Source organism: Magnolia sinica, chromosome 6 (genome assembly GCF_029962835.1).
Source record: "Magnolia sinica isolate HGM2019 chromosome 6, MsV1, whole genome shotgun sequence".
NCBI classification, from domain to species: domain Eukaryota; kingdom Viridiplantae; phylum Streptophyta; class Magnoliopsida; order Magnoliales; family Magnoliaceae; genus Magnolia; species Magnolia sinica.
In genome coordinates this window covers 84,402,136-84,427,922 of record NC_080578.1, presented here as the reverse complement: position 1 = coordinate 84,427,922, position 25,787 = coordinate 84,402,136, and the positions used below count along the sequence as shown (strand labels likewise).

The 25,787-nt window shown below is 39.4% G+C and overlaps 1 protein-coding gene across 2 annotated transcripts; it reads left to right on the top strand.

Moving 5' to 3' along the window:
* Positions 1–792: 792 nt before the first annotated feature.
* Positions 793–25,486, top strand: LOC131248967 (probable galacturonosyltransferase 6). 2 transcript variants are annotated; one of them, XM_058249497.1, is made up of 9 exons: positions 793–1,172; positions 1,300–1,334; positions 2,009–2,050; positions 3,732–3,882; positions 3,992–4,062; positions 5,389–5,621; positions 18,850–19,207; positions 22,455–22,973; positions 24,562–25,486. In XM_058249497.1, the coding sequence occupies exons 1-9, from the start codon at positions 1,025–1,027 to the stop codon at positions 24,835–24,837; spliced, it is 1,833 nt and encodes a 610-aa protein (XP_058105480.1). In that variant the 5' UTR covers positions 793–1,024; the 3' UTR covers positions 24,838–25,486. The 2 variants fall into 2 exon arrangements, with proteins under 2 accessions (XP_058105480.1, XP_058105479.1); XM_058249496.1 differs by having other exon boundaries at positions 5,386–5,621.
* The last annotated feature ends 301 nt before the right edge of the window (positions 25,487–25,787 follow it).

Genomic DNA, 25,787 nt, shown 5'->3' with positions numbered 1-25,787 from the left:
CCATCCATCGTATACACAATTTACATGTGACATTTTGGTTATACATGTGCATAAGTGAACAACATTTGTTGTAAATTTAGTCCGATAATTACAATTCCAAAGTCAACCAAATATAATTTTGCTTAATTTGTCTGGAACATAATATTGAAGGGTTAAAATATTATATAATTTCCAGACATGCAATTATTGTACAAAAACGATGTTAAAATTCGTATCTCTCAATCATTGTGCAAAAACGATGTTAATACCGTATAATACAATTCAATGCTATTTTATTCCACAGACCAGGCATGCCTTATTCGCTTCTTCTTCTTCTTTTTTAATGGAATGGCGTACCATACAAAGCCCTGTGCAGCCCAGCGAGATGTCCCGGTATAATCAGCTCCGTCCATCAGTTTCACCAGCTTATGTTAAGATTCAAAACAAAAAAATGAGATGGAAGATTGGAGTGGGCCACATCGCAGGAAACAATGGGGGACTGAATGCTCGGCAAATAAACATCACGGTAAGTTTCGGAAAGGTTTCAATGGTGGGCGTTTCCACCTCCACTATTTCCTGTGGTATGGCCTAGTCAGGTTTTATATTTATCTTATTTTTTGGATATTATTGTATGATGATCTTTTGAAACTGATGAACGGATCGGATTTCACACAGACATTTATGTGGGACCCACATGACTTTGTGTTGTAGCGACTCCCTGCACCACCATGAACTGACTTGATATCACTACCTGCCCGTGAGTAGGATTCTGATACTAGACGTGATGTGCGAGTACTTAAAAGTAGAAAAACACAGCGATCGAAGTGGATTCAAAACCCAACCTCTTCTCTCTCCCTCTATTTCTCAAGACAAACAGAAGAACGAGAGAAGAAAAAGAAAAAGAAAATCCCCGCAGAAACCCTAATTTCATCATCATCATGATCTCCTTCTCAGAGACTGGAAATTCCAAACCTAATATCTAAATTCATATTCTTTCACAGAGATATAAGGAGAGAGGGTGGGAGAGAGATAAATAGATAGCGATATGCAAAACCCTATAAATATTTGGGTATTAATTAGGAAAGCAGTATGGAAATGGCAGAGGATTCTCATCCTCTTACTGCTCTTTATCACTGTCTTCGCTCAGATCCTCGTCTTCCCCAAGAACATCACAACCTTCACATCTTTAAGAGGTTTCTTTCTCACCCTCTCTCTATCTATTAATCTTGCCTGATCTTTTCATGTTCTTCATTATTATTATTATTATTATTATTTTTGAATTTTAACGTTTTGATCGTTGCTGATGAATATGCTGTGCAGCGCATAAGGAATTTCTTGAGGATATCTCCAGCTTTGTAAGAAAAAGCAAATATTTCTTTTATTCTGAATTTTATTTTTTTGAGGTATTATACAATGGTCGGGTAGAAAGGATGTAGGTTGCCGTTCGTTTTTTCAGTTTATTCAAGTGGGGCCCATCGTTCAGTGATCCGAACCGTTGATATGAGTGGCCTCATGGTGGATGTTTTATGTGCCAAAAATCCGCAGGAATAGCTGTATAAATTTTGGCCTCTTTCTTGGTTAGATGTGAGCTGTTGCTGTATATTATCTCTTAGGGTCTGTTTGGGTGCTACTTAAAAATGAGAAAAATGAGTTCATTTCATTTTATTTAATCGTGATCTCATCGTTACGATTAACTAAAATGAGAGACTCATTTTTAAGTGGCATCCAAACGGGCCTTTATCTGTCTATTTGTTGATCACCTGTTGAAGTGTTGGAATTATTCCAATCTAGGGGATTGTGGTAAATGGGCCATCCATAATGGGGCCCATGATATCAACTGTTTCTATCACTGAACCATGAGCCCAACTTAGCCACCTTCTAAAATATGAAACCCCGTGCAGAACGGTGCAACCTTCGGGCCGAAGCATTTTATAACACCTGCTTTTCAGGGCTATTATTTTTATTTTTCGTTTCATTCTTCATTTCTGTTAAATAAGAGATTTGAAGATGGATTTGTTTATGGGTGCAGAAACACACGGGTGATGGTTTGAAACTAAATGCAATCCACCAGGTTCTCTTTTTTCCATTTTTCCCTCTTTTCCTTATTTTGATTTATTTTAAAAATTATTTAAATGTAACAAAAAAATTTATGGGGAGTTATTTGATACTCTGGTTGCGTATGATGTTTGATGCACATGCACTTAAAAATGGTTCACGTAGCATACATTAACTCAAATTGAACTGACCATATTGTGGACCCCATTGTCTCTAAGTCACAGTCCAAATATCAGATTGGGTGAACAATCCTAACCTCTGATTTGTGGACACTTGTTTATTGAAATAAGATCATTGGATTTTCGTCAATTTTAACTGGCAAACAAGTCTCTGCCAAAGGGGTAGTATGATAATTACATAAGTGTAACTAAAAAGAAAAATAAGTGTAATTTTTTATTTTATTTTTGGTTCATGATACATCTAAAATGGTACATATAACTTGAATTGTTTAATTTGAATTGCTTGCATGCCATGTCTAGAACTTTTAAGTGCTTGCATATCATCCATCACACCTTCCAGAGTATCAAAGTTTTTCTCTAACTTTATTCATAGAATAAAAGGAAATACATCAAAAAAGTGGCATCAAAGAGCTGATTTCAGATTACCCTCTCAGCACTTCCTCTTTGTTAAAAAATTGGCTACCTCACTTGCTGTCCTTGTAATGTTAGGAAAAAATAAAACAAAACCCCTCCTATAGGCCAAAATGGATCTGAGTTTGGAAATATAACATGATATTTGAAGTTCCATTCTCCTTGCTGGATTGCCCGCAAAATGACATTATGTGCGGTGCCTTCAATTATGAAGTCTCCTTGGAAAGATGCCGTGCCGACAGATAAAGCATCCAATCTCTTATAGCTTTTGATCCCTGCCTCATTAGAAATGGCCTGGCAATGTGGAGTGCATTAAGCTATTAAATTAGCATGTTTGTTATTTTGCAAGACACCCCCCGCTCTGGCCAATTCCAGGTTGCCCAATAGAACACCCTTCAGAATTGAGATTTAGAAACCTGGTGGAAGACGGTTACCAAACAATCTTAACAATGTCTCGCTGCTCGCACCTCCCAGTTTCAGATAAAGTCTGTTCATTCTATTTGCTGGAATTCAGGTCTCACCATCTCTGTCTCCAAAAGAGAAACAAATTTTCTTTTGATGGTTTCTGCCAAGACTGCCTTGTCTCTGAATGTTCTATTGTTTCTTTCATTCCATTGGACCGGACATAAGGCACCATTCTCCTTGGGATTTAACCCACCCTAGGGAACCTCTTGGATGATCCAACCTTTGATTTATAGATGAAAATATGTAATGCATTCAGCTTCCATTCTTTTTGTGTGGTCCCTGTGTTTTAGAGATCCAGACTGCTTGTGGATGCTGCCTGTGGACAAGTGGTGGATGCTGCAGACCACTCTGCAATCTAAAAATCCTAGCCATCAAATTGTTGGCCCAAAAAAATAGACAGTTAAAAGCAGCCTAGCAAATGGTCCATATGCAATGGGGAAAAGTCCAGGATTCTTCTATGGAGGATTCCTTTGGTTCATCCCCCATCCACATTTTGGAATACTGTTTTAATAGTCGCTATAATTGTGAGACAGTTCTGAGCCACTTGGAATGCTGCTTTGCATGAAAATGCTGGTAATTCAGGATGAACATTTTATTGCATCTCCTTTTATTTATTGTGCTCTTGGGGTTCTTATAATCCAGGAATTGGGTGAAGGTTTGAAAGAGCCAACGAGAATTGTTTATAAAGATGAAAATTATACGACCGTAGTTCGTGGGAATTCTTCTGGTGACAACTTCATCACTAAGGATGCTGGCAAAACTGAAGAGGGTGATAGTTTATTGGAAGGAAATGGTTGGCCTTCGTACTAACATAAAATAATCGCATTTTGTTTGCTATTTGATGGCGTTTGTTTAAAATTCTTACAAAATGATTTTAATCACTCAGTTTCTTCCACTTGAAGGTTCAGGGATTGATAATGCAAGTGGGAGAAAAAGTCAACCCAAAACTGAATTGGTCCCATTTGGAAGGAAGGTACAATCTTTATAAGCTTGATATATATATATATATATATATATATATACTTTTTCCTTTATAGTTCTTTGAATTGTAGGTTCTTCTACTTAAATGGGGATTCTATGAGTTTGTCAAAGGCAAATATGGTTTCGTATGTGGGTCTGCAGGATAGAATTGTACTGCAGTGGTAAAACAGCCGAACTTTAATATGTATGAACAAAGTCACCAATGGACTTACTGTGTGGGCTGTGGGACGGTCCTTGCATGACTTGTGATAAATTTCTTTGTCAATTGTCAATCATGTCTATGAAGTTTTTTTTTTTTTTTCTGAAGGACATACATGAGAAAAGAATGATCTCTCCTTATTCTCACACTCTTCAAATCTTGAGTATCATTCCTTTCCCATGTTTTGTTGATTTGTTCTTTTTTTCTTTCTTTTTAAAATTTTTTTTTTTTTAATTGATCATCAGAATTTTTTTTTAAAAAGAAAGAATTATTCCAATAAAACATGAACGTCTTCCAGCATCCTCCTTTGGTAAGGTATTGCTGATCCCTTTCATGCCACCCTGTGTGAGTAACTATACGCTTGGCCTAATAACTAAATCATGAATTGTTGTAGGCCCATGGTCCACCATAGGGCCTAACATGCGCTGATTTTGGACTGTTTATTTAAAGATTTGGGACCCTAAATATGAAGAACCGTAGCTTGCAATTATGGGAGATATGGGGCTGATTTAAAGATGTGATTGAAGATTTTGAGGATTATTTCCTAGATTTTCTTTTATTGTTATTAGGCTTTTACCATCATAGGTAGATTAGATTGATTTGAATAAACTATGACTGATTTGAAATCAATCTCTTGGGGGGAAGGTGGGGGTAGGCATTCCAATATTTTATTTTCTTAAGTGTGAGTTTTCTTAAGTATAATAAGAAAAAAGTTTGATATCAATAAAGTTCTCTCTCCCTCTCTACTCAAATATTCCAGTGGGTGTACTCTTGTCCATTTCTTTGCGATTTGGGTGTTGAGATCTCATTGACTTGATAGCTAGGTTGCACCGTGAATCTTGTGAGAAATAAATAGATGCCGATGCTTGGAAATGCTTCGGAGCACAAGACATCACTATCCAAGGTCCCTATCTAATCATTGACTTTCCAGCACAAAATGTTAGGCGAATTCTCAACCCCATCTAAGGGCCTTTACCGTCATTTCAATGTCAAAACTCTGCTAACGCAGACAGAATATTGAGATCTGACTCTTCAAAATAATAATAATAGTAAAATATTGACATCCGTCCATTCTTTTGTTTTGTTTTTTTTTGTTTTTTTGTTTTTTTTATAAAGCAGGGGCAGCCTAAACAATTGTCTGAAGGAGGAGAACCAAATCGGCGTACCCTGTCTCGGAGTGTAACTGATGAAAAGGTAAGGCAGATGAAAGATCAGCTGATCATGGCCAAGGCATACTTGAATTTCGCGCTAGAGAACCGTAACTCCCATTTGGTAAGAGATTTAAAACAGCGGATAAAAGAGGTGGAACGAGCAGTCGGTGCAGCCACAAAGGATTCAGATTTGTCTCGGAGGTAAACTTTCGATGCACATGGTGCTTCATCCCTTTTCCCACCATCCCCTTCTAGACCAATTAGTTAAAAAGAAATTGTGAACAAAAAGCCTTTTTTGAATCCAGGTTCAATCCCTGGTAGTTGTTACCTTTCAAAAAAAAAGAAAAAAAAGAAGCCTTTTTGGAATTGAGTATTAAGAGAGAGCATATGACCTGTCAACCACTTAATCAAAAGAATATGAAAATAAATACCGGTGGGTTCCATCATTTATTAAGTGGGGGTTCCTAGATCGTCAATCTTATGTTTTCTGTTCCAAATCATGTAGTTTGAATTATCGGTCATCTGCGATCCAAAATGCTTTAAAAAACTACGAAGTTATGATTCTGTACTCTTATCATTGATTAAGTAATAGCATAAATGTATTTTGAGAATGTATTTATTCTTTGATTTATACAATAATAGGCACACAAAAATAATACTATGCATGCAGGATCTACAGTAACAATATTCAAAATTTCATTTATGAGTTACAATATCAATTTGTATCATTGTCATCGTCATCGTCATCATCATCTAAGCTTATACCAACTAATTGGGCCTGTTCCGTCAGGTTGGAAGCCAGAGTTACAGTCTCAATTTGTGTATATAACCATATTGCGGATGCTCAGTAGCATGTATTGGAGCCACTAATTTGATCTACACCAAGCATACCAAGTATTGTAGGAAGTGGTTAACTGCTCGTTCCCGTACCATGTACCATAGTGATCCATGATCCAAATAAACTATGCGGGTGATTCATCTACCATACATGTGGCATGCTTCTTGTCAATCCAGACCATGTCAAGAAAAAAATAAAAAGAGTTAAGAACAAAGCAACCTTATTTGAACTGATTATTAAGAGAGAGTGTGTTACTACTACCACTTCAAAATAAATAGGACAGGAAAATAATTTAAAAAGGGTGCCATCTTTTCAAAAAGAAAATAAACAGGGTTGCTTTTCTTAAATCATAGTGATTCATCCATCATATGATGGGGACATCCTGCCCCCCCTACACACATACGCAAGGAGGAGGAGGGCCCCACCATCGATCTGGATCAATGACGACGTCCAGGGAGGGCCTCCTAGTTAGAGGACTGCGTTTTGGTTCGTTGGAGTGGACCCGATGGTCACGTGAATCCCACCATGAGTTCTCATGATCGTGGCCCACTATTCTAATTAATCTAGTGCTTATTATTGTTATTAGGAATATCATGGACAGTTTAGATTGCTTTGATTAATTGTTATTTTTGATTACTTCGTTTCCAAGTAATAGGTTGCGCACATGGCGCGAGTTCTGGGGAATAGGGTTTTATTATAAATAGACACCCCTTGTAGTCTTTTTTTTTTGTTGAAGATTAATACAATTTCTACGTTTGTTTTTTTGCTTCTCTGAGTTTCTGAGTTGTGGAAATCTATTTGGGTGTGAAACCCTCCCTTCTTCGAAGGGCTGGCTACCGTGGTGCAAAGCTACACTCGTCCTGATTCGCCCTACCCTTCTACCATCCATATTTCTCTTCTCCTACAGCCATCTCCCCTACAAATCCATCAATATTTTGCAGGCTTTTATTTTCTACAGCAGGTTTTTTGAATCTAACCCTGCAGGAGGGCTGAAACTTCGGCGGAGCACCACGTACAGACCGATCGTCAGATCGTTCTAAAACTTGGGGGTTTTGTGGTCCACCCCTGGCCGACTAGGGCCAAGCTGGCCTTTTTCTGATTCGTGGACCCCACACATGTGCGGGTGGGATCACATGCACATGCGTCTGGGCCATAGCTGTTGTCCACGTGGGCGGTGCTTCTCTGGTTCATCTCTCTCATTTTTTTCACTCCTCTTTCACCCAAAATCCCTAGACCTAACCCTAAATTATTCAAATCCCCAATTTTATGCCCTTTCTTCAACTTTAGGGTTCCCCGAATTGAAATCTGTGAATCCCTTGGATTGAGGAATTATTTTTGTGCATGTATGGATGAATTTACTCTCGTCTGATTATTGTTTGGTAAATAATTTTGATTGATCCTACCCTAACTTGTGTAGGCCTGGGCTTGCATAGATTCCCCTTGATTGAGTGCTTGAACTTTTGTGTGGGATATGGAATTTTGTGTAATTATTTCTGAACTAGTGTGATCTAAAGCCTAAAAATCTTGCACATCATATTTGAATTTCATGTCCTGCATCAAATTTGGTATCAGAGCACAAGGTTTTTATAGGGGAATGCATTGCACGTTTAGGGTTTAGTTTATTTGTGTCCATTATGCATCAAATATCATCATATAGAGCTGTTTAGAGGTCCATAATTTATGATATAAGCTGCTGAATTTTCTGCTATCAGAAAATCCCCATATCTCTTTGCTTAATTTTCTGTTGACAAATTCTTTGGGCAAATAATTTGCTGGAAATTAAATAGTATTGTGTCGTTTCCCCCATATAGAGTCCTATAGGAGCATTTAGTCTCATCTAGGCGTATAAAGTCGTATTAGAAGGTCCTTAAGTTGAGTTAGTAGTTGTATACCCACACGTACGGGTTGTGGTTTTGGCTTGCACCCTATACTAGACATGGAGCAATTGCAAGAGTCAATGAACATGTTGACCCAACCAACTAGAGACCTCCGCCCAGACAAACCCCACCATTAGGGAAGATGCCCAATCTCATGTAGTTGATTGAGAGGTTAGACCAAGGAATGAAGGTGGCCAAGGAATTGGTTAAGGGCGCGCACCCGTGCCCCCACCCCGCGAGGGACATCATGATCAATATGACCCAGATGTGCAACTCAAGGGAGTTAAGAGTAGATGTTGCTACATTTGATGGCCACTTGGACCTGAAAGCCTTTTTAGACTGGCTGGTAGATATGGACCACTATTTTGAGTGGTATGACATGTCGGATGCTCATCTAGTCCGATTCGCCAAGATGAAGCTTGTGAGCCAAGCAAAGAGGTTTTGGGCTACTATAGAGTGAAAGAAAGGAAGAGCGAAGGAGCTCCCAATACTCCATTGAAGAGAAATGAAAGAAACCCTTAAAGAGAAGCACCTCCCTTTCTCTGCTTATGGTTGATTAAGGAATGACAGTCTCTTCGACAAGGTTCCATGAGTGTGGTGGAATACATTGAGAAGTTCGAAGAGTATTTGACCAGGTGTGAAGTTGATGAGGATCCCGTACTCACCCTTCTTCGATTTAAAACGGGCCTCCGTTCTGACATTAGGAGAGAATTGATCACCAAAGACAGACATTATTGAACAGTTATATCAAGTAGTATTGGAGGTTGAGCAATACCTCAAAGCATCTGTGGGAAGGTAGTTTGAGTTTCGCAATTCTAGCGCTAAGGCCAACCCTTTTGAGGCTAAGCCTAACACTGGATACCAAAACAGACATTCCAGTAATTCTCAGTCCAGGCCCAAGGATGATAAGGGTAAAGAAGTTATCGGGTCTAGCTCGTATAAGAGTGGAGCAAGTAGGTGTTTTAGGCGTCAAGGGTTTGTCACTTTGCCCACCAATGCGACACGAGAGAGGGCACCAAGGTGCTCCTTATTGATGGGCAAAGAGAAGTAGTGCCCCCAAAGAGTGACGACGAAGAGGAAGAATATGAGCCAGTAGAGTTACCCACTGAGGCCGTTCAGGTAGTGCATGATTTTCGTGATGTCTTTCCTGATGATCTACCGAATGAGCTTTCCTTGTGAGAGATATTCAGCATGCCATTGATTTAGTCCCTGGGGCGACTCTACCAAACCTCCCTCATTACAGAATGAACCCAAAGAGCATGCAGAGTTGAAGAGACAGATTGATGAGCTCCTAGGGGTTTCATTCGAGAGATCATAAGCCCGTGTGCCGTGCCCACCCTTCTTACACATAAGAAGGATGACACATGAAAGATGTGTGTTTATATTAGGGCCATCAACAAAATCACAGTCAAGTATCAGTTTTCCATAACGCGTCTTGATGACATGTTGGATATGATGGCCAATGCTACTATTTTCTCGAAAATTGACCTCAAAAGTGGTTATCACTAAATCCTTGTACGCCCTGGTGATGAGTGGAAGACGGCTTTTAAGACGAAGGATGGGCTATACGAGTGGCTAGTTATGCCTTTTGGGCTGACTAACGCCCCAAGTACTTTCATGCGTGTGATGACCCAAGTATTGAGGCCCTTCATGGGGAAGTTCCTGGTCGCATATTTTGATGATATTTTAATTTATAGCATGAGCAAGGAACAACACCTCAACCATGTGAGATAGGTTTGTGGGATTCTTAGAGCCGAGAAATTGTATGCCAACCTAAAGAAGTGTGCGTTTTTGTCTAGTAGTGTTATCTTCTTGGGTTTTGTTGTGTTAGCTGAGGGCGTATCGGCGGATCCCGAGAAGGTCAAGGCCATCGTCAACTGGCCTGAATCCCGCAATATTCATGAAGTGCGCAGCTTTCACGGCTTTGCCACCTTCTATAGGAGTTCATTCGAGGCTTCAGTTTCATTATGGCTCCCATCACGGATTACATAAAAAAAGGAGAGTTTCAATGGACAAAGGCAGCCTCGAAGGCCTTCAAGAAGATAAAGGTAAAGATGACTGAAACTTCAGTCACACGACTTCTGGATTTTTCAAAAGCTTTTGAAGTTGCATGTGAAGCGTCAGAAGTCGGCATAGGACGAGTACTTAGTCAAAAAGGGCACCCTGTTGCCTTTTCTAGTGAGAAACTGAATGAGGTGAAAGAAAAATATTCCACCTACGACAAAGTTTTATGCGGTAGTGTAATCACTGTGCCATTGACGTCATTACCTATTGTCGCAAGAATTCGTCTTTTTCTCAGATCACGAGGCCTTGAGATATCTGAACTCTTAGAAGAAATTAAACCCTAAGCACGCCAAGTGGGTACAATTCCTTCAAGAGTACACTTTTGTGTTTAAGCACAAAACGGGTGTAGAGAATAAGCCTGCCGATGCGTTAAGTCATCGAGTCGCGTTACTCAATTTCATGAGTGTCAAAGTTACGGCCCTCGAGCGCATCAAAGAAGATTATTCTAAGTGTCCAGATTTTGGAGTTGTGTACGCATCGTTGTTAGAGAGGTCGTCAGGAGCTAGCAGTGAGTACTTATTGTTAGATAGATATTTGTTTAGGAGTGACCGCTTGTGCATACCTCGCACCTCCCTCTGCAATTTTCTTGTCTGGGAGTTACATTCAGGAGGGGTCGCGGGTCATTTCGGTCGAGACAAGACCATTGCCCTAGTGGAGGATAGGTTTCATTGGCCAAGCCTTAAGCGAGATGTTGCCAAAATTATAGGATAATGTTGTACTTGTCAACTGGCAAAGCAGAAAAAGCAAAATACAGAATTATACACACCTTTGCCTGTTCCATTCATTCCTTGGTAGGACATCAGTATGGACTTCGTGCTTGGAGTCCCCAAGACTATTCAGAAACATGATTTCATATTTGTTGTCGTGGACCGTTTTTCTAAACTGGCCCACTTCATTCCTTGTTCTGAGACCTTCGACGCATCTCATGTTGCCAAACTGTTCTTTAGTGAGGTCATCAAACTGTATGAGTTACCAAAAACCATAGTGTTTGACCGTGACATGCGATTCATGAGTTAACTTTTTGAAGACACTATGACACATGATGAATATTAGGCTCCAATTTTCTTCTGCCTACCACCCTTAGACCGATGGTCAGACTGAGGTGGTCAATAGGAGCCTGAGGAGTTTGCTTAGATGTTTAGTGGGGGAGCACACCAGGACTTGGGACACCGTACTACCTATAGCCGAGTTTGTGTTTAATAGTTTTGTCAATAGGTTCACAGGTCGAAGTCCTTTTAAAGTCGTTACTGATTATAAGCATAGGAAGCCTATTGATCTTGTCCCTACGTCACTGTCCCATGGGCCATTAGAGTCTGCAGAGTCCTTTGCGCATCACATTCATTCATTGCATCAACAAATCAGGCGAAAGATCACTACTAGTAATGATGAACATTACAAATTTTCTGCAAACCGGTATAAACGTTTTAAGGAATTTAATGTAGGGGACTCTGTGATGGTCCGCATTACGCCCGAGCAGTATCCTCAGGGGGCCGTTTGTAAATTATACGCGCGTAACGCTGGACCCTTCAAAATTATAAAACGAAACGGTCTCAATGCGTATGTGGTAGATCTTCCACCTTCCATAGGAATTAGTTTCACATTCAATGTGGAACATCTAGTTACTTTTCAGGGAACCACTGATATTTTGTCCGGACCTTCACCCACCCATCTTGGTTCTCCAGACCTGTCCCTTGATCCATGGCAAGGTGTGCCAAATCAGTTACGTATCGGCCGTATCGGCCGATACGTAACGGTAACGGTGGAAACCGTTACCCGTTTCAGGGCCGTATCGGCCGTTACGATTTTTTGTCTCTGTATCGGCCGATACGGGGCGTAACGGCCGTTACTGGCCCGTAACGATTAGAAACGGTAACATTTTTTTTTTTTGCATTTTAAGCTTCATTTTTGCTGTTTTTTTGAAACTTCTTGCTTCCAAATTATTTTTCACTCCTTCTGCTACTAATTTCGACCAACCTTGGCTGGATATTTGAGGAAAAAACACATTATATTGCGGATTTTGTTGAATCAAAGCTTGGTGGGCCATTTTTCATAAATTTGTCAAAAATAGGTATTTATATTTTTTTAATATGTTTTGCTGTTTTAATCATCTCATATGATGTGTTAATCATAGTAGAACATGTTAATATGCATTTTACAGATTTGGGGTACCATTTAATATTTTTTTAATATTTTTTTCTATTTACGCATGAATTTTAACCCTTTTTTTTTAAAATTCGAAAAATCAATTTTTAATGGTTGTTTTGTTGTTTTAATCATGCCATATGATGTGTTAATCATATTAGAACATGTTAATGTGCATTGTACAGATTTGGGGTGCCATTTTATATTTTTTAAATATTTTTTTTCTATTTACGCATGAATTTTGCCTCTTTTTTTTTTTAAAATTCAAAAAATCAATTTTTAATGATTGTTTTGCTGTTTTAATCATGCCATATGATGTGTTAGTCATAGTAGAACATGTTCATGTGCATTTTACAGATTTGGGGTACCATTTTATATTTTTTAAATATTTTTTTCTATTTACGCATGAATTTTGCCCCTTTTTTTTAAAATTCAAAAAATCAATTTTAAATGATTGTTTTGCTGTTTTAATCATGCCATATGATGTGTTAATCATAGTAGAACATGTTAATGTGCATTTTACAGATTTGGGGTGCCATTTTATATTTTTTAAATATTTTTTTCTATTTACGCATGAATTTTGGCCATTTTTTTTTAAAATTCGAAAAATCAATTTTTAATGGTTGTATTGCTGTTTTAATCATGCCATATGATGTGTTAATCATAGTAGAATATGTTAATGTGCATTTTACAGATTTTGGGTGCCATTTTATATATTTTTTATATTTTTTTCTATTTACGCATTAATTTTGGCCATTTTTTTAAATTCGAAAAATCAATTTTTAATGGTTGTTTTGCTGTTTTAATCATGCCATATGATGTGTTAATCATAGTAGAACATGTTAATGTGCATTTTACAGATTTGGGGTGCCATTTTATAATTTTTTAATATTTTTTTCTATTTACGCATTAATTATGGCCCTTTTTTTTAAAATTCGAAAAATAATTTTTTAACGATTGTTTTGCTGTTTTAATCATACCATGTGATGTGTTAATCATAGTAGAATATGTTAATGTGTATTTTACAGATTTTGGGTTTCATTTTATAAATTTTTTCTACTTTCGAATTAGTGACTTTATGTTTTTATTTGCTTATATTGGACAGGTTTTGCCTTGGAGCTTCTTAGGGTTTAGTTAGAATATAAAATCATCTTTATTAACATAGGTCATACACTCATACTCATATCTAATTATCTAGTATTTACCTAAACCTAAAGAAATGTCTGAGTCTGGCCAACGACAAGTAAGTGATGATATTGGATGGCAACATTGTGAGAGGGTTGGTGGTACTAGGCACCAAATGAAGTGCAAGTATTGTGATAGACTAGTGACTGGTGGAATTACCCGTCTCAAACAACATTTGGCACATCGAAAGGGTCAAGTTGCGCCATGTAGTAGAGTACCGAAAGAGATAATGCTTTTAATGCAAGCTAGTCTGGATGAGTCGAAGGGTAAATGTGCTGCTGTACAAAAGAAGAAAGATGATATTTTGGATGCAGCTCGACAGGAAGTGTTTGGTCTTGAATATATGGGCATTCGTGATGAAGATATTGATTCGGACGAAGATTCAGATCGAGAATTTACTATAGCTAGGAGAGAGCTTGCGTCTAGCTCATGAAGAGGAAGAACGTCGCTGCATGTTTGGCACACATGGGTCAGTGCGTGATACTTGTACATGCCAACATACCTCCTAATGCAGCCAATTCTCCATATTGGCAGGTGGTAATTGATGCAGCAGCAGAAGCAGGTGAAGGAATAAAAGCTCCCACGGCTAAGGAGATTAGGGGGAAATGGATAGATGCAAAGTATGCGGATGTGAAAGCATACGTGGCTACCTTTAAACCTGAATGGCAAGCCAGAGGATGCACAATCATGTGTGATGGTTGGACTGGCCCAACCAGACACAGCATGATCAACTTCATGGTATACTGCCACTTAGGAACTATATACCACAAGTCAATTGATGCCTTAGAGGCAACAAAAAATTCTACTTATATTAATGGACTAATGGATAAAGTTGTGGACGAGATTGGAAATGAGAATATAGTGCAGATTGTGACAGATAATGAAGTAACATATAAGCTTGCAGGATATATGTTGATGGATAAGAGAAAACATCTTTTTTGGTCACCATGTGCTGCCCATTGTATTGATCTTATATTAGAAGATATTGGGAAGAAGAAGAATGTTAAGGAAATGGTCTAAAGGGCAAGAGAAATGACGACGTTTATTTACAACCATAATCAAGTAGTTGCAATAATGAGAAAGTTCACGAAAGGACGAGAGTTGTTGAGGCTTGCGGCGACTAGATTCGCAACAAACTTTATAGCATTAGAAAGTTTATTCCAGCATAGGGAAGAGTTGAGTGAGATGTTCGCTTCCCGAGAATGGCTCAACACAAAACATGGGAAGAAGACATCAGGGACACCGGTCGAAGTTGCGAACACCATACGGGACAATAAATATTGGAAGAAGGTCAAGGTGATCCTAAAGGTGATGGAGCCACTAATGAGGGTACTCCGTCTTGTTGAATCCGATAAAGCACCTACCATGGGCTTCCTATGTGATGCCATGGATAAGACAAAGTTTGCAATTCAACGTGATTGTAGAAGTTGGGAGACTTATTGGAAGATGATTGACAAGAGATGGACAAAACAACTCCATCACGATCTTCATACAGCAGGTTACTACCTAAATCCTAGGTATAGATATGCCCAATCATTTGTTGCGAATGATGAAGTTCGTGTCGGGCTAAAAAATGTGATAAAGAGATTAGAGCCTGACTTAGATCTGCAAATAAAAGCATTGAATGAATTAGATACATTTGGAAATCGCCTTGATAGCTTTGGAGATGCTCTTGCACAGCATGCAGTATCTAGATTGCAACTGGCCGAATGGTGGATTAATTTCGGAGAGAGTACGAAGGCTCTCCAAAAAATTGCAGTAAAAGTTTTGAGCCAGACAACATCTTCCTCTAGCTGTGAAAGGAATTGGAGTTGTTTTGCGCTCATTCATTCAAAGAATAGGAATAGATTGCAGACTAGAACATTAGATAGACTTGTCTTCATGCACTACAATATAAAACTAAGAATGCGATGACATCATAGGTGCATTACAACTGCTGATGACGGAGACTACTGTCTAATAAACTTGGACAATATTTATGATGAGGATGACCCACTTCTACCTTGGTTGGAAATAAGGGGAAAACAAATTGAAGAGGATAGTAAAGAATTGGAAATTGATGACCCAGAAATACGCAGAGCGCAACAAGAGAGTCGTGCAGACGTGTTGGACCCAGTAAGAGGGGCAGCGTTTATGCCACGTACGGATACGGCTCAAGATCAACAAAAGAATACGAGCAGTGGTAGCGTGACCGTGTCAGATGATGATGATGACCCCCCTGCCCCTGGTGCTGGCACTTTTAGTGTTGCTTAGCGCCCTATACAGCCGTCTACAGATCACGATGTCGATGAACATCGACAAAGTGGTACACGAGGTCGGACTTATGAGTGTACCGAGTCACGATATGGCCAGCATGAGGTGGGTACATCTAGTGGTGCACCGGGTCTGGGAGGTCCGGAACATCAACAGGCTCATGGTCTTGGTTATTATGATGGATATTCTTATGGTCAATTAAATTATGATGGTTATACTGAGCCTGTTCCATCACATTCATGTTGGAGTAGCCCTCCCGATCAATATCCATATGATTATAGATATCGAGATCTAAATCCAAGTTATTCATCACAGCAGACGCACTCTCAATCTCAAGATTCTCAACAGCCTGAGTATGGGCACCAGAATGGCTATTCGACGGGCACTGGTCGATATCCTTACTCCGGGTCAGAGTCGTTGCCTAGTTAGGATCAGTCATCCTCTAGTTTCGTTGATCTAGTATTTCCTTCTGGCACTGGATATTGTGGATATGCAGCACGTATACCTATTGGACAGCCTCAGCCTGATGGTGACAATGACGATGATGTGGAGGTTGAGCAACCACAAAAAAGCAGATTTTCATTTTGGTGGTGACTTGTGATTGTGAGTATATATTTGTGTTAAGGTAAGTATTTGCAGCAGACAGCTCACAATAGTATTATTGCAAGAAGCCATGCACACACTTGACACTGCCGAACTTGTATTTAAAATAGCTTCCCTGACAACCAATCAAGTAATCCTTAATCAAGTTGCAGGGGAGTATATCAGACACTACTAATTATTATTTTTAAATATTCTTGACTTGAGGATGACAGGTCATAGATAGGAATCACACTATCACAGTCACGTGCACACTGCACAGGTATGTTCAAGAAATTCCTCAAAAATAATTGCAAACACCTAATGTAAGATATTTTCATTTTACATTCATTCTAATATATCTATCATTGATAGTACGTAGTTAGAAAATTAAATATATGAATTTTGTAGTCAAATTCAGGTTATCTGGTTCATAAATTCATCAGACAGTCCGATACAACTTCTCACCAAAGAGCGGACCGTTACACCACTATAAACATGTTCCAATTTATAAATGAATGCATATTTGGAATGCTTAGAATATTTTGGATTTAATCCATATTTTTTTGGCAAAAAATTTTTTTGCGCCGTTACGCCCCCGTATCCGTATCGGTTTTGGAGGACACCGTTACGCCAACCGATACCGATACGGGACACCTTGATCATGTCCTCAATGACTGCGTAAGTACATACACCCATCTTCAAGCACCAAGCACAAATGCACCACGTGCTAATGTGGTAGATATGTGCAGATATGGGATGTTCACAGACCTGGTTAAGTGGAAGTCATGCGCAGTTTCAGACAGTACGTGGCTCACTAAGGAGGAGCTTCAGAGACTTGATCCTGACATCTTGGAGCAGTTTAGGAGTTTTGTTTCGCCAGTGGCGAAATCTTCGCAGCCGGGGAGAGTTGATGGAGACATCATATGCACACGCATGCCCCCTACGCACGTACGCAAGGAGGGCCCCACCATCGATTTGGATCAATGACGATGTCCAGGGAGGGCCTCCTAGTTAGAGGACTGCGTTTTGGTTCGTTGGAGTGTACCCGATAGTCATGCGAATCCCACCATGGGTTCTCATGATCGTGACCCACTATTCTAATTAATATAGTACTTTGGGTTTTGCTTATTATTATTATTAGGAATATCATGAACAGTTTAGATTGCTTTGATTAATTGTTATTTTTTATTACTTTGTTTCCAAGTAATAGGTTGTGCACATGGCCCAAGTTTTGGGGTATAGGGTTTTATTATAAATAGGCACCCCTTGTAGTCTTTTTTCTTATTGAAGATTAATAAAATTTCTATGTTTGTTTTTCTGCTTCTCTGAGTTTCTGAGTTGTGGAAATCCAATTGGGTGGTGAAACCCTCCCTTCTTCGAAGGGCTGACTACCTTGGTGCGAAGCTACACTTGTCCCGATTCGCCTTACCCTTCTACCATCCATATTTCTTTTCTCCTACAGCCATCTTCCCTACAAATCCATCAATATTTTGCAGGCTTTTATTTTTCTACAGCAGGTTTTTAGAATCTAGCCCTATAGGAGGGCTGAAACTTCGGCGGAGCACCACGCACAGATCGATCGTCTTGAAACTTGGGGGGTTTTGTGGTCCACCCTTGACTGACTAGGGCCAAGCTGGCCTTTTTCCGATTCGTGGACCCCACACACATGCGGGTGGGATCACATGCACGTGTGCCTGAGCCATAGCTGCTGTCCACGTGGGCGGTGCTTCTCTGGTTCGTTTCTCTCCTCTCTTTCACTCCTCTTTCACCCAAAATCCCTAGACCTAACCCTAAATTATTCAAATCCCCAATTTTATGACCTTTCTTCAATCTCAGAGTTCCCCGAATTGAAATCTGTGAATCCCTTGGATTGGGGAATTATTTCTGTGCATGTGTGTATGAATTTACTCTCCTCTGATTATTCTTTGGTCTATAATTTTGATTGATCCAGCCCTAACTTATGTAGGCCTGAACCTGCATAGATTCCCCTTGATTGAGTGCTTGAACTTTTGTGTGGGATATGAAATTTTGTGTAATTGTTTCCGAACTAGTGTAATCTAAAGCCTGAAAATCTTGCACATCATATTTGAATTTCATGTCCTGCATCACCATACATATGGCATACTCGTTTGTCAATCCTGACCATCCGACTTGTGGACACTGTTGTGGATGAAACTGCCAGGATCTCAATTTGATGGTCATAACCATTTGATTTTGATTTCATGGTGTTGAATTTGGAGCTGACTATTTTCTTTTTAACAATGGATAGAATAGACTAAATAATTCAATCACTGTACTTGTCAGTATTTTCTCCGCTCACAGTGGGTCATGGTCTGGTTCACGTGCATGCATACCATAAATATGGTGGGTGATGGGAACTTGTGGCAATGCACTCTAGAGTCTAGCTCAAACTAGAATACTTGTTGAATGATTTGAGAAGAAAGGAATTCAGGCACTTCCTTTGATTAAAGATTAACAAATTGTGCAGGGCTTTGCAAAGGATGAGATCCATGGAGGTGACCTTGTCCAAAGCGAGCCGGGTTTACCCTGACTGTTTTGCAATGGCAATAAAGCTGCGTGCTATGACCCACAATGCTGAAGAACAGGTTCGGGCACAAAAGAATCAGGCCAGCCATCTTGTTCAGCTTGCTGCGAGAACCTTTCCCAAGGGTCTTCACTGCTTATCCATGCGGCTCACTGCTGACTACTACTCTCTGCAGCCGGTGGAGCGGGAGTTTCCCAATAGACAGAATTTGCAGCAGCCAGATCTCTATCATTATGCTGTTTTCTCTGACAATGTCCTTGCATGTGCAGTTGTCATTAACTCCACTGTCTCCACATCTGCGGTGAGAACTGCATCTGCTCTTTTTTTTTTTTTTTTTTGGTAGCATGTTAGCATTTTTCTTTTAATCTCATGCACTCACACACCCACGCACTCACACGGGTACTCAAACCCATCACCTCATGTTGAAACTCTGGTGTTAACATTTTGCTGTTTCATGTATGTAAAATGTTGCAAATTTGACTGAGACTGGTGCTCTGTAACACTCAGGCACTTGCATGCATGTCATGAGAAGTCTCAAGGCATATGATGTGCATATGCATTACATATGCACATGTACACTCACTGCCACTTTCGTAAGGCATGGAATACAAATACATTAGCCATTTGATGTTATGCACAAAGCATGCGAATCTGCCACATATTTATGCAGTATGCAAGGATAATACTTGCCTATGTACATGCTTTAGGATTCTAAAGAAGCCTTAAATTTCATGCTGTAAATGTATAGTTACAGAAGCTTTTCTCTTCATGGAAAATTTTAAAGTTCCAGTAATTCACCTGCTGCGATTCTGACCAAGTTTTACTCTAATCTGGAATTTGAGTAAATCATAAGTGTTCTGCTTTGCATATGATTGACTGGAATATGTTTTCTTTTCTTCTTTCCCCCATGCCCTTATTATTGTTTTTTTTTTAAAGTCAGAATAGCCAAGCCCAATTAATCTTCAGAAAAAAAAAAGGGCCAGCCCAATTAATTGGGATAAGGCTTTAGATGATGATGATTTTAGTCAGAATCTGTAGCATGCCGAACCACACTGAACAATCAGTGCTTAGTTTATGAAAATTGTATAAACCTATGAAACCCTGGTGCTTAAAAGACTTAGATACCCAAAATTGGATGCATGAGTCATGAAAGAGGACAAGGTATCCCACATCTGTGAGACCTGGATTCTGGATCTATTAGGGTGTTGAATGCCTTACCTACTAGTTATATAGAATTTAGAGTGAACGTGCCAACTTGGCTGTCTACTGGGAACATGGTTTTAAAAATGGTTACAATACATTTCAAAAATAAATAAAAATAAAATAAAATTGGCTACAATGCAGCTGTATTGGCCATATTGTAACCTTTTCGGTCCAACCATTACGCAATGCAAGGATAAATCGGCTTAGAAAGCAAGTGGGCTGTATTGGCTTGCATTGGTCAATCGGGGCGGTATGTTCAGTTTGCCACCATCACAGGCTGAAACATCTGATATGGGCTGATACTTCCATAAAGGCCTCCATTGGTTTCGTTTTTCTTTTCTTTCTTTTTATATTTCTCTTATTTTTCACTTTTTTCTTCGTTTCAACCCTAGAGGAAGCTTATGAACTTTTTAGACTCGTTTGAGGCCTATTTTGGGAATCAAAACACAATATTTGAGTGAGATTTGATGCATCAAATTGGAATGGATCACTTTCAAAACCCAGGAAAAGGGATAAACCATCATTTTTTATTCATTTTTAAAAATCTTTTTGTTATATTTCTCTGAAATGTATCACAATCGACTAAATCATGCTTTATTTGTGTTAGTTAGGGCCTAGCTGGTTGGCTTTCAGCAAGTCATGCCAACAGAGCCTTCTTATCAAAAGAATAGTTGGGTACACCATTAAATACATGTTAAAAATGCTAAGTGATACATTCAGGTGTTTTACATGGTTCCCATTTTGTTATTAATCTTTCAAAATATTATTATGTGCCAAATTTTTTATTTTGGCCAATATAGGTATGATATGGTCTGATATGCCCTGTATTTTATCATTGTTTGCGCTTGGCCAATATGCCAACTGATACTGTTATTCAAAACCTTTCTATGAAAAAGAAATTTATTAGTAACAAGTCCTTGCTTTTTTCTTGAGAATGTCAGATTTAGAGGTCATATACTGTACTTGATATGCTTACTGTACCTGGCTAAGATAGGTATATTCATCTAAATGTATGGAGTTTGAAGTTAAAATCATGTCAATGCATCAATTTTATTTTATTTTATTTATTATTATTTTTTAAATAAAAAATTCCTCCCGAAGATTCAGTCTCTACAGAAAAAAAGGGCTAGCCACAAATTTCAGTATTGTCATCCTGATTAGTACCTTGTTTTCCTAGATTCTGGATAAATTCCATGACTGAACTCATACGAGTAAAATTCTCATGATGACTTGTATATTCCAGATAAATAATGAGAAGAGTGTCAAACTGATATACGGTTTACGATTAAATACTGAAGTCATTAATGACACCTGTTGAAAGACTTGAACACAAGCCTGTTTTTATCACAAGAAGTGCAAGTGCCAGTATGCACTATGTTGGCAGAGGAATGCTCAACATATTTACTCTTGATATAGGGGTAGTGACGAGAGGGTCACTCATTGTGGCTGCCCACCAGACATCAATCCTCCTCCTCTACCTTGGCTGGGAACTGGCTGGTGCAGTTCCTCCCTACTGATAATGGAGAAAACAATTACTTTTAAGCCTTTTTAAATCACCAAGGTTGATTCCGATTCCGTTGAATCTGGTTTCTGTTAAATTTAACTGTTGTTTTTTCCCTCGTCAAAGAGAAACAAAAAAGGGAAGAAATATAAAATATAGCTGGACAAGTTTCACTTGTACGGTGGCGCTGAGGGTGCTGCTGGTGTTTACTTGCTGTGAGAGCAGATGTGACTGGATAAACTACCGTGTCTCCCCTTCAGGATATAAGACTCCATGCCAGATTTTTATGAGGAACTGTTATCCTGTCAAGGCAAGTGCACTGTGATTCAAGAACCTTCTGTGCGGCTACTTTCTTTCTGTCAAATTTGTTTCATTTGGCGAAAATGTTTTGTATTGGTACAAGAACCAGTGCAAGTGCAGGTACATTAATGTAGTGGATCCTCTTCCAATCTGGTTTCTGCCATTTAGGTTTGTTTCCAAAATGTTTCTGTGCAATTTTTCCTATATATACGTTTTAAAAAAAATCTTGATGCCTCGAGGGGAATTCCATTAAAATAACGCCCCCTCCCAGTTGAATTGGAAGATTAAAAATGTGTAGCCTAAAAGAGAGTTCCTAACCTTTTAAAAATAAAAGATAAAAATTCGTGCATATTTTCTGAAACTGAATGGAAATAACCAAATGCTGAATCCATCCATTCCAGTTGGAAAAATGGAACAACCACTGGTAAGGGAAAAGGAATTGATAACCATGCTTATTTTTAGGTTATTAGCTGCCATGTTGCATGTTATGGGAAGCATTGTACATTAGTGAAGAGTCTAATGGTTGGTGCTAATCCATTTACAGGAACCAGAGAAAATTGTCTTTCATGTGGTGACTGATGCTCTCAACCTACCGGCAATGTCAATGTGGTTCTTGGCGAACAGTCCTGGTCAAGCAACAATCCAAGTTGTGAGCATGGACAATTTTAAATGGCTGCCTTCGAGTTACAACTCAATGTTTACGCAGCCAAACTCCCTCGACCCAAGATACACTTCTAAACTGAACCACCTCCGTTTCTATCTGCCAGATGTCTTTCCTACTCTCAAAAAGGTAGTGCTCCTTGACCATGATGTGGTAGTCCAGAAGGATCTAAAGGGATTTTGGAGTGCTGATTTGAAGGGGAAGGTAAATGGGGCAGTGGAGACATGTGGGGAAAATGAATCATTTCATCGGATGGATATGTTCATTAACTTCTCAGATGCATCGGTGGCTAAGAGATTTGATGCCAAGGCATGCACGTGGGCCTTTGGGATGAACGTGTTTGATCTGCGTGAGTGGAGGAGACGAGATCTGACTGCAAAATACCACAGATGGCTGCAACTGGTAGGACCATTTGCATGCATTTACTTTTACATGCATTCATTGATGCTTTATGTCGATACAGGAAAGGAAAATTGGATATCCTTGGTGAGGTGATTATGCAAACATTGGAACCTCGGTTTCTTGATTTTGAAAGTTAAATGATAATGCTTTCTGTACCTAATGAAGCTAAAATGTGCCACTCCGACCTATATGAACAGAATTTCAATGTTGTTTCCTGTTTGGATATTATTGGAAAGAAAATTTTCCTTGCAGAATTCTTTCTCATTGCACTGAAGGATCTTTCTAGCTCATGATTTGTTATAATGCCTTTCTTTTCTTTTCGTTTTTGTTTTCCTTTTCCCCATAAAGAAATTCTGGTATTGTCATGACCTTTTGAAATAAAATCTAGCGGGTGAAGGGGTGTACATATCTTTTGTTTTGGGGATTACCTTTCATCATATTGATGGATCTATGCTTTTTCCCCTGCAGCTGCTTCTAATTAAAGTTTTAGCTTTATCACTTGGTTAAAAATAAATAAAAATCTGTGTCTTTGCAACATGGTGTTTGGCTTATTTTCATACTAGTTTATAGGTAGCTTCTTTTTCCTAGAGAATAACAAGTGTATTTGCTGTTCATTACTCCTAGCAAATATATTTTTCATGGCTAACTGTTGAAACTATTCTCCTTGATGTGTTCCTGAAAAAGAAGTGTTGTTTCTTCAGAAAAATTTATTCAGACATCTCAAGTTTGATACCCTTAAAAAAAAAAAAAAACACCATTCTGATAATGTGCATCCTGCATTCACTATTCTTGCACCATTTTAACTCCCCACGCACTTGTTGTGCATGCATGGTGTAGTTGCACTTTTGAGTTGTAAGCCCACCTATACAGATGAGCACACCAGTATACTCACATGGCCTAGTTGACATGCACACACATTGGTTAACAGATGGATATACGCATGTGGAGAAAAGTTTGGTTTGACAGCATGCACCTATTGTTCTATACATTCTGTATGCTTGTTCTGTATTCTTTTGCATCCACCTATGCTTGTTCTGATGCATCTCTCCATGCAAGTGAAGCTAGGGGTGCAACTCAGGCAGGTTGGGCTCAGGTCGATGGGTCGGGTTGAGGGTCAACATGAGCCCAACCCCGCCGCAAGAGGACCCAACCTGAGGTTCCCAACCCAAAGTCCTCGATACTCAACCCTAAACCAACCCACTCTACATGTGATTATTACCAACCTGACCTGAATTTTCTCTGCCTGAACCCTATCCAAATTCAAATCAGTTTGGCTTTGTTCAACCCAAACCCAACCCGACAACCTTGTCAACCAGAGCCGACCTTGGGTTTGGTCAGTCAACCTGAACCAAAGTTGTAGCCCTAAGTGAAGTACGTTTCTCAAATCAAAGGCTCACTCCTCCGCCTTGTGTGAGTTATTGCAATGTATGTGTCCATCTTTGTATGCATGCATTCCTGTTTAGTCTTGCACTCTTGTTTGTGATTGTTAGGGGAAAGGGAGCATATTTGAAGATCATTTGAATGCTTGCATGTGCATTTGTTTGAGAGTACTATAACATTCATTCACTGTCCATGGATGTGGTTGTAGGGAAAGAGGAAGCAGTTATGGAAAGCTGGGAGCTTGCCGTTGGGCCTGCTGACTTTCTATAACCACACAGTTGCTCTGGACCGACGGTGGCATGTCCTCGGACTTGGATACGAGTCAGGCGTCGGCCGAGGAGAGATAGAGAGGGCAGCAGTCATCCATTACAATGGAAACATGAAGCCATGGCTGGAAATCGGGATGGGAAAGTACAGAAGTTATTGGAGCAAATTTCTCAACTACGACCATCCTTACCTGCAACAATGCAACATCCATGAGTAACAATGGTGGTAATTAACTCTGCAGCATTTCTTCCTCGAGTATTTACTTGAACCTGCGTTCCCATTTTCTAAATGGTGACGACTGATCGCCTGTACACATCACATGCATGTATGGAGCAATCCGGACTGTTCAAATCATGGGCCATTCTGGAGAATAGCCAAAATCACACTGATGACAATCATAGCAGTTGATTTTGCCTGTTGAGTGTGGGCAGCGGACCAACTTATTTCAGCTGTCTATTTAATAATAAGCGGATGTTAGGATCATTCAATCAGTTTGATTTCATCTGTTGTCCCATTTGATGGGCCTCATTTGGACAGCCGGGATTGATTTACATGCATGCCATGCATATGGTGGATGAATCACTACCATTTGGAAAATGATGACTGAAGCCAAATTCATTGTAGTTATTCTCGTGTAAATTCCCTTTTAATTTAAAAAAGAAATTCCTTTTATGGGTGGTAAATTTCCAGAGTTGGATCAATTCAACTAATTAATAGATGGAGATGGAATATCGGAGGGTTGTTTGGGTTTTTATTTTTAAATTTTTTGTAATTCTAGTTGCTGGAACTTCCTGTACAGAGACCTCACACCCTTTCCTCTTGTTTCAAATCAAACATCTCTTCTATATTAAATTTTTTTCCCCCTTTGAGCATTTTCTTTATTTCATTTTATTGTTCTTTTACTAGCTTTTAGAGAAGTGTGGAGGCGATCTGTGCCAGGAATGATTAATGTGAGGATCTGAGGAACATGTGTACGGGTCTGCGTCACTTATCAGGTGCAGGGCTTGGTGAGCATGCCATGGTGCAAAAATCGAGCTGATTTGATCCTCAGGTGGGCCTGATGCATTTTATACTGTTGATGCCGACCCCGACCCCCCCCCCCCCCCCCCACAATTCTGTCAGAGAGGTTTCTGGGCTGATGGTGGATCCTTCTGATTTTTAGGCCAG

Excerpts from the sequence above, each read along its gene's own strand:
- LOC131248967 (XM_058249496.1), top strand. The coding sequence starts at position 1,025 with ATGCAAAACCCTATAAATATTTGGGTATTAATTAGGAAAGCAGTATGG. Across the intron at positions 2,051-3,731 it reads AACTAAATGCAATCCACCAG|GAATTGGGTGAAGGTTTGAA; the intron begins GTTCTCTTTTTT and ends CTTATAATCCAG. Across the intron at positions 5,622-18,849 it reads GATTCAGATTTGTCTCGGAG|GGCTTTGCAAAGGATGAGAT; the intron begins GTAAACTTTCGA and ends CAAATTGTGCAG.